The sequence below is a fragment of the Myotis brandtii genome, unplaced genomic scaffold (assembly GCF_000412655.1).
Source record: "Myotis brandtii unplaced genomic scaffold, ASM41265v1 scaffold270, whole genome shotgun sequence".
NCBI classification, from domain to species: domain Eukaryota; kingdom Metazoa; phylum Chordata; class Mammalia; order Chiroptera; family Vespertilionidae; genus Myotis; species Myotis brandtii.
In genome coordinates, this window is record NW_005360273.1 from 437225 (window position 1) to 445029 (window position 7805).

At 37.0% G+C, this 7805-nt stretch overlaps 1 protein-coding gene across 3 annotated transcripts; it reads left to right on the plus strand.

The window, feature by feature from the left end:
* Window positions 1-55: 55 nt before the first annotated feature.
* On the plus strand, window positions 56-6852 carry PTGS2 (prostaglandin-endoperoxide synthase 2 (prostaglandin G/H synthase and cyclooxygenase)). 3 transcript variants are annotated; one of them, XM_014541445.1, is made up of 11 exons: window positions 56-129; window positions 193-302; window positions 1063-1179; window positions 1299-1442; window positions 1959-2102; window positions 2525-2706; window positions 3374-3457; window positions 3583-3829; window positions 4125-4411; window positions 4775-4922; window positions 5074-6852. In XM_014541445.1, exons 2-11 carry the CDS (start codon window positions 251-253, stop codon window positions 5481-5483), a joined length of 1815 nt encoding a protein of 604 aa, XP_014396931.1. In that variant the 5' UTR covers window positions 56-129; window positions 193-250; the 3' UTR covers window positions 5484-6852. The 3 variants fall into 3 exon arrangements, with proteins under 3 accessions (XP_014396931.1, XP_014396929.1, XP_014396930.1); XM_014541444.1 differs by having other exon boundaries at window positions 65-137; window positions 180-302; XM_014541443.1 differs by having other exon boundaries at window positions 64-302.
* The last annotated feature ends 953 nt before the right edge of the window (window positions 6853-7805 follow it).

Here is a 7805-nt window from a genome sequence, read left to right on the forward strand (position 1 = left end):
GGCGGAAAGAGCCAGTCATAGCGTCACGTGGGCTAGTTTTCACGCATAAAAGGAAGGTTCTCTCCGTTAGCTTCCAGTTGTCAAAGGACTCGAGAGAGCGCTTACAGAGTACGCCCAGGAATCCCGCCAGCGCTCCTCTAGCTCCATCCAGCGCTCCTCCAGCTCCATCCAGCGCTCCATCAGCTCCATCCCGCGCTCCTCCTGCGCCATTCACTGTCTGAGAGCTCACGCCGCGCTCCCCGCCGCACAGATGCTCGTCCGCGCCCTGCTGCTCTGCGCAGCCCTGGCTCTCCGCGCTGCAGGTGGGTACCTGGCGCCCCGCGACCCGTTCTGCCCCGCAAGTCTCCATTCGGACTTGCCCTGGCCCCTCACTCTGAGCACTCTCGGAATAGGGAGTCTGTAGACTTTGTAAAGAACTTGGACCACTTGACCGCCAAAGAACTGGGTAGATATCCCACCTTTGCCACCAGCTCTGATTATCATGGACCAGTCTGGGTCTCTTTTCTCAACTGCTCAATAGGAATAGTGATACTAAGTTGCAGGTTGTCGTTTTAATGAGACAGGATGAGGTCAATAGATGTGGAACGCTTGTGTGTGGTACCCACTGTTACTGAGTGGGAGTAATTGTTTTAAATACCCCAGTTAGTGCTTTCCTTCTCAGGAAAGCCCAGGTTTTTGTTTGTTTTTGTTTTTCAGAGAGGCAAAGTGTTTTTAAAAGTAAGCTGTTTTTACTTTGCGATTTTCCCTAGATCTATCCGTTTTAATTTTGAGAGAGCTACTTATTTGAGCTCCTTAATGCTGAATTGAACATCTAAAACGTTACTATGAAAAAGCTTAGCAACATGATATCCATTATCCTTATTTAGAATAGGAAGTAGGTATTACTGCTTTATAACCATTCTGTGAGGCAAGCTTTAAAAAAATTATTTTCCCATGACTATTTGTATATTTCTAGAATTGATTATTGTAAAGCTGATCCATAGGAAGTAGAACAAGTAAATGTTTAAGTCAAGATTAAGATGCTGGAGAACAATTTATTTACTGTCCTTACTTTTATTGTAGCAAATCCTTGCTGTTCCAACCCATGCCAAAACCGAGGTGTCTGTATGAGTGTTGGATTTGACCAGTATACGTGTGACTGTACTCGAACAGGATTCTACGGGGAAAACTGCTCAACACGTAAGTTTGCCTTTGGGTGCCCTCATTTGGAAGGTGGATATATACAGTTGTCATTTTACAGATTTGCATCTTCTAATATGCCCCATTAATTTCACCATCCTTTTTTTCTCTCATTGCAGCTGAATTTATGACAAGAATAAAATTACTCCTGAAACCCACTCCAAACACGGTGCACTACATACTTACCCACTTCAAGGGAGTCTGGGACATTATCAATAATATTCCCTTCCTGAGAAATGCAATTATGAAATATGTGTTGACATGTAAGTACATTATCTTTCTAAGGTTTTCAGTTTCCTCAAAGGAAAAAAATTGTTTTTATAATACTCCAGATTACTAAACCTAATCCAAAAACATATTTCCAACCTTGTCAAAATGATTTTAAATATACTTTTTTAGTGTATCTTCTATCTTAATGGCAAAAAATATAGACATTTCAGTCCCATCCAGTTTATAAAGTTTTATCTCACAGTCAGAATTTTGCTTACAATTCTGCACATCTTTCCCAAGCTTCTTGGATGGTTACTTGAAAAATCAAGATGGTAGACCATTTGGTCTTGTGTAAAGTATATATACTTTCTTAAAGATGCATTTTAATGAATCATTCTTTTAAATTCAGTTAGAATTGAAAGTGTACATGTTTTGAAAGAGTATCATAGTTGGAATTAAATTCAATCTCTGGTGCTATTTTGCACATTTTACAATTTTAAAACATGAATATTGATTTGCTTTGCATATGGGAACAAATTAAACAAAATTTTTTCTCTTGAAAATTTCAGCCAGATCAGATTTGATTGACAGCCCACCAACGTACAATGCACACTATGGCTATAAAAGCTGGGAAGCCTTTTCGAATCTCTCCTATTATACCAGAGCTCTTCCTCCTGTGGCTGATGACTGCCCTACTCCCATGGGTGTGAAAGGTGAGTGAGAGGAGGCAGTGAGAGATGCATTGAAATGGGAGGAAGGGGGGGGGAGTGGATTGCTACTTAGAACATTTGACCCTACATTATCATTTATTTGCTAATAAAAGTCTAATTCTTCCTTTCTTAATGGAGATCTATGGAGATTTTTTTTGAAACTGTGAGTCCATGTAGACTATTTCATGAAAGGGAATATCTTAATGTTTTTGAATTCTTTCATTAAAACTGGACTCATTCTAGTTAAACAGCAGATAAAATTATTAAATAAGAAGTTGCTTCCCGGTGTCTTTGAACTGTCTTTATATTATGATCGTGGTCACAACTGTATTTCTCCTGAAAGGGAGGAAGGCTCTAGTAAAATGACAGTATACTATCTGCTTCCTTGAATATATGGATGAATTCTTGGCTTTCTCGTTTTTCAGGGAAGAAAGAGCTTCCTGATTCAGACATGATCCTGGATAAATTTATGATAAGAAGAGAGTTCATTCCTGATCCCCAGGGCACAAATTTGATGTTTGCATTCTTTGCCCAGCACTTCACCCATCAGTTTTTCAAGACAGATCATAAGCGAGGACCAGCTTTCACTAAAGGACTGGGTCATGGGGTAAGATAGAACTAAATCAGAAATATAGCTAATCATAGTGAGGTGCTAACATTGAAGACCATGTATTTATTTGCCACACCAAATAAGGCACCCTCTTTTTGAAAAGTGTCCTGTCTATAAAATTTTTAGTGGAGTTTCATTTTAACTCACTGGTTAAGTAAACACACAAACACACACACAGATATTTATAATTTGGCTCATATTTTTAGTTCAAAATATTAGCACTGCCAAAGTTATGTCTTTGAAAACATGTTTCTACAACATGTTTGTACCCTGATTATGCTGCTTTAAATATGATAAGGTGAAATTTTTGCAGCATTATATTTTGAGTTTCAATTCATTTATTAAGAATTTTATATCAATAATACATTTGCTAATGCCTTTTAAAGGAAATACCCATATCATTATACCAAAGCATATGATATATTAATAAGCTGCATAGGATATACTAATGCCTTTAAACACAAGAGACATATATAGGTTTGTCGCTTCAGTAGATAAACATATTAACTTAGTATTTTGTGGCTATGAAAAAGGTGTTTTATTGAATATCTTTCATTGAAGCAAGCTAAATCATCAAATTGTTTAATAATAAATGATATCATGGATGCTTTATATAAGAACAACTTCAATAACAGCAAACTGATTTTTTCTATAAATTTTCCAGGTGGATTTAAATCATGTTTATGGTGAAACTTTGGATAGACAGCATAAACTGCGCCTTTTCAAGGATGGAAAACTGAAATATCAGGTTTGTCCCATTTGAACATTAAGAATTAGCTATGATTTACCCCTTTGCCTATATTTTTAAATATCTGGTTGAAATGTATTTCTTAACTTTTAAGGTGATGTTTATTTATTACCATTGTTTTTTAGGTAATTGATGGAGAGGTATATCCTCCCACAGTCAAAGATACCCAGGCTGAGATGATCTACCCGCCTCATGTCCCTGAACACCTGCGGTTTGCCGTGGGCCAGGAGGTGTTTGGTCTGGTGCCTGGTCTGATGATGTATGCCACAATTTGGCTGCGTGAACATAACAGAGTGTGTGATGTGCTTAAGCAGGAGCATCCAGAATGGGATGACGAGCGGTTGTTCCAGACAAGCAGGCTAATACTGATAGGTAAGGAAGAGAAGAAAATAATTTCAATAAAACCATCTTCCCCGGAGAAAACGAGTCCTTTACCTTTGCTATGTTTTAAGTCATTCTGGGGGAATGTGGTGAATATAAAATTACATGCTCCATATTAACTTAATCCATGAGCATGATTATAATATAGAACTGTCTTTTGTATTCACGGTAAAGATGAAAAAGTAGAAGTGAGGGAATAGCACATCAACAAAATTGCACTTTGGTTGCTTGAAAGTTAATGATCAGAAAGAATTAATGTTCTAAATGTTTTATTTTGTGCAAATAGGAGAAACTATTAAGATTGTGATTGAAGACTATGTACAACACTTGAGTGGCTATCACTTCAAACTGAAGTTTGACCCAGAGCTGCTTTTCAACCAACAATTCCAGTACCAAAACCGCATCGCTGCTGAGTTTAACACTCTCTACCACTGGCATCCCCTTCTGCCTGACACCTTTCACATTGATGACCAGGAGTACAGCTATCAACAGTTTCTCTACAACAATTCTTTATTAATGGAACATGGGCTTACCCAGTTTGTCGAATCATTCAGCAAGCAAAATGCCGGCAGGGTAAGCATTACTATTGAAAAACAAAATAAAACAGAGGACTAGTCTGTTTACTTACTAAAGAAAAGTAATTCGTTTGCTAATTAGATTCTCTTCTTGAAATAAGAAGCCTAACATTTTTTGAAAAGTCAAAGCTTTGAGTCTACAGTTATCAAATGGCAATATGTAATCACACCTTAGCTATAGGTATTTTTAAAAACTTTCTATAATCTTGGAGATTATAGAAATGAACATTTCAAACTTGAATAGTTTAGGTCTCAGTTGGGAGCATAGGTCTTAGTTACTTTGTACCAAGGAAGGCTTTTAAGATAGAAATTGTAAATATGCCTGAAAACGTTGTTTTATAATGTAATTCCTTTTCCGCAGGTGGCTGGCGGTCGGAATCTTCCCGTTGCAGTACGAAAAGTAGCCAAGGCCTCAATTGAGCAGAGCAGACACATGAGATACCAGCCTCTGAACGAGTACCGCAAACGCTTTCGGATGAAGCCCTATGAATCATTTGAAGAACTTACAGGTGAGTGCTTCTAAGCTTCTTACAAGATTCAAAGGGCCTAGTCCAAACAACACAGAAGTTGGAAGCAGACTGAGTGAAGGGGTAAAACTATTTTGTTGCATTTTGTAAATATTTACATGGGTTGTGTCTCTTGTCTTTGTCACCTTCACAGGAGAGAAGGAAATGGCTGCGGAGTTAGAAGCGCTCTATGGTGACATTGACGCCATGGAGCTGTACCCTGCCCTTCTGGTAGAAGAGCCTCGCCCAGATAGCATCTTTGGTGAGACCATGGTAGAACTTGGAGCCCCCTTTTCCTTGAAAGGACTGATGGGCAATCCTATATGTTCTCCTCACTACTGGAAGCCTAGCACTTTTGGCGGTGAAGTGGGTTTTAAAATCATCAACACTGCCTCCATTCAGTCTCTCATCTGCAATAACGTGAAAGGCTGCCCCTCTACTTCGTTCAGTGTTGGGGACCCACAGCCCACCAAGACAGTCACCATGAATGCGACCCCCTCCCACTCTGGACTGGAGGATATCAATCCTACCGTACTACTAAAAGGACGTTCAGCTGAACTGTAGAAGCTTATTGATCATATTTATTTATTTATATGAATGATTTCTTTTAATTATTTAATATTTATATTAAACTCCTTATGTGACTTAATTTCTGTTAAGGAAAAGGGGTTATCCTTGTGAATATTTTTGTGTCAATGATTTCAAGATGTCTTTTCTCCAAGTTAAAGGGAAAACCAGATGTCATTTGACATCTTTTTACTTGAATTTCAGTTTAGACTTACAGTAACAGCCACAGCAAAGACGTTTGAATATTTAAATGCTGTTACAAGATGGCAAAATGCTGCACATTTCTTTCTCCATTCCGATTCTTACAGTGTATCTTCCACGATACATTGGAAGCAACTACCTGCACACTGGTCCTTTGATTTTCTTCTAGCCATTTTGCTAAGAGGAGCTCTTCTGATCAGTTTACTTCTTCTATTTTGTTTCTCTGGTTTCAAGATCTGAGTTCATCTTTCTTTGGACTCTACCTATATTTTCTTATCTGAACTTCTGCAAGTTTTCAGGAAAACCTCAGCTCAGGACTACTATTTAGCTCCTCTTAAGAAGAATAAAAGAAAACAAAAGCTCTCAAAAAAAAAGGCCTTGATAAAAAGGTGTGCTCACATGCTAAGTGAAAGACAAAGAACTTTATATTTAATTTTAACTATTTTAACTATGTGTAACTGAAGAAGCTACAAAGAGACTTAGAAAGAACTGTAAGGGGTTCTTGACAAGAAGAGCTTTATATTCCTACTCTAAGGAATGTCCTTTTCCTTTAAAAACAAAAGCACACTATTCCTGAATAGTTCCCAGGAAGATAATGCTTCTTCTTATCCACATCTCATTGTCAGCTGACATTTTCTGGTACTGTACATTACTTAATTTATTGAGGATTATTATTTATGTTTTGTTAGGACATTATTATTATAAACTGGGTTGAAGCCTCGCTATCTCTTCTTTGGGATTACCTCTTTGAATTTTGAAAACTACAAGAGAAATTATTGGATTAAGATGTGAATTAATTTTCAGGAACCCAACTCTGGTACATTGAGTTATAAGGTTGGAATTTATGTCATTAAGATTCACCTATACACCAGCCCACAGAACATTGTGTGTGTGTCTCATCAGCCTGGAAGTGCCATAAAACTGACCTTTTATATGTTTTTTAAGGACCGGTGGATGCTACATTAATTCATTCCATTATAACTTATTGAAGAGACATTAGTCAAAGTACTGTAGATCTTAATATTTTTAATCAAGCACTGATTATGGATAACATTAGTATTTATGTAATTAATTAAGAGCATGTCTCGTGGGTAGAGGGAAATGATGAAATCTCATTAAAGAGAAATAACTCAGGGAAATTTTCTTTAAGATTTTATGTTTAAAAGGTTAGAAAAAGAAATAATCAATGTTAGAAGGGCTTGCATAAAAATTGTTAACTTCCCTAATTTAAAAACTAAGTTGTTATTAACATCAACCTGCTGTCTGAACCCAGGAATTCAGAATGTGTATGTGAATGTTTTGGTGCCTCAGACTGTATTTAAATTTATGTAAAGTAAAAGTGTTGAAATAAGTTTGTTTATTTTTATACTAAAGAATTGAAAAATCTCTTCTAAAATAAATTTGGACTGTTTCTATATATCTTTGTCATATGGCGTATGATTTCTCTAAAGGGTTATATTAAAGTAAACCATTGTTTTGTATTTTCCCACCTATTCCAAACTAGACTGGCCTTTAATGAAGTGGTTCTGCCCTCAGTCATACAGAGGCTTCATAGGATCACTATTTATAATCTTATTCACTGCCACACCATATGGAAAACATGTGCTTCATGCTACAGAATATAGCAAAAAACTTGTTTTCAATGCCTAATCTAGAAGGAAAAAAAAAACAAGTACATAAAAGCAAAGAATAAGAAAAGAATTACTAAGAAGGTACAAAATTAAAAAGAAAGTTTAAAGAGGGAGATTTTATACTTAGTTGGGCAAATCATCGATACCTGGCTCTTTGGCTTTTGTTGTACCCTCCCTACTCTTGACATCTTGATAATTTCAATATCCAAATGGAACACATAGTACCATTCTGCCTGGCCTCTTTCTTCCTTAGCCTTCTCCATGCCTCTGATGCATATTTCCCAAGGTCATACATACCTTGATCTCATCATCATTAATTATTATCCAAATCTTGATTTCAAGTATCTTCCTTTTTTACCAACACCTACAGCTCACCTATTTGAGTACTCCCACTCTAACTTCTAACTCTCATTTCACTAGGCCTACTGACCCCTCACCCTCATCACTTCAGTATTTTTCACCCCATTAACTCCACATTTCCTAATTT

What these genes read in the sequence shown, in the direction of transcription:
- PTGS2 (XM_014541445.1), top strand. Translation starts at nt 251, where the DNA reads ATGCTCGTCCGCGCCCTGCTGCTCTGCGCAGCCCTGGCTCTCCGCGCT. An exon ending in TATGAAATATGTGTTGACAT is followed by an intron (nt 1,443 to 1,958) that starts GTAAGTACATTA and finishes TGAAAATTTCAG; the next exon opens with CCAGATCAGATTTGATTGAC. An exon ending in TACTCCCATGGGTGTGAAAG is followed by an intron (nt 2,103 to 2,524) that starts GTGAGTGAGAGG and finishes CTCGTTTTTCAG; the next exon opens with GGAAGAAAGAGCTTCCTGAT.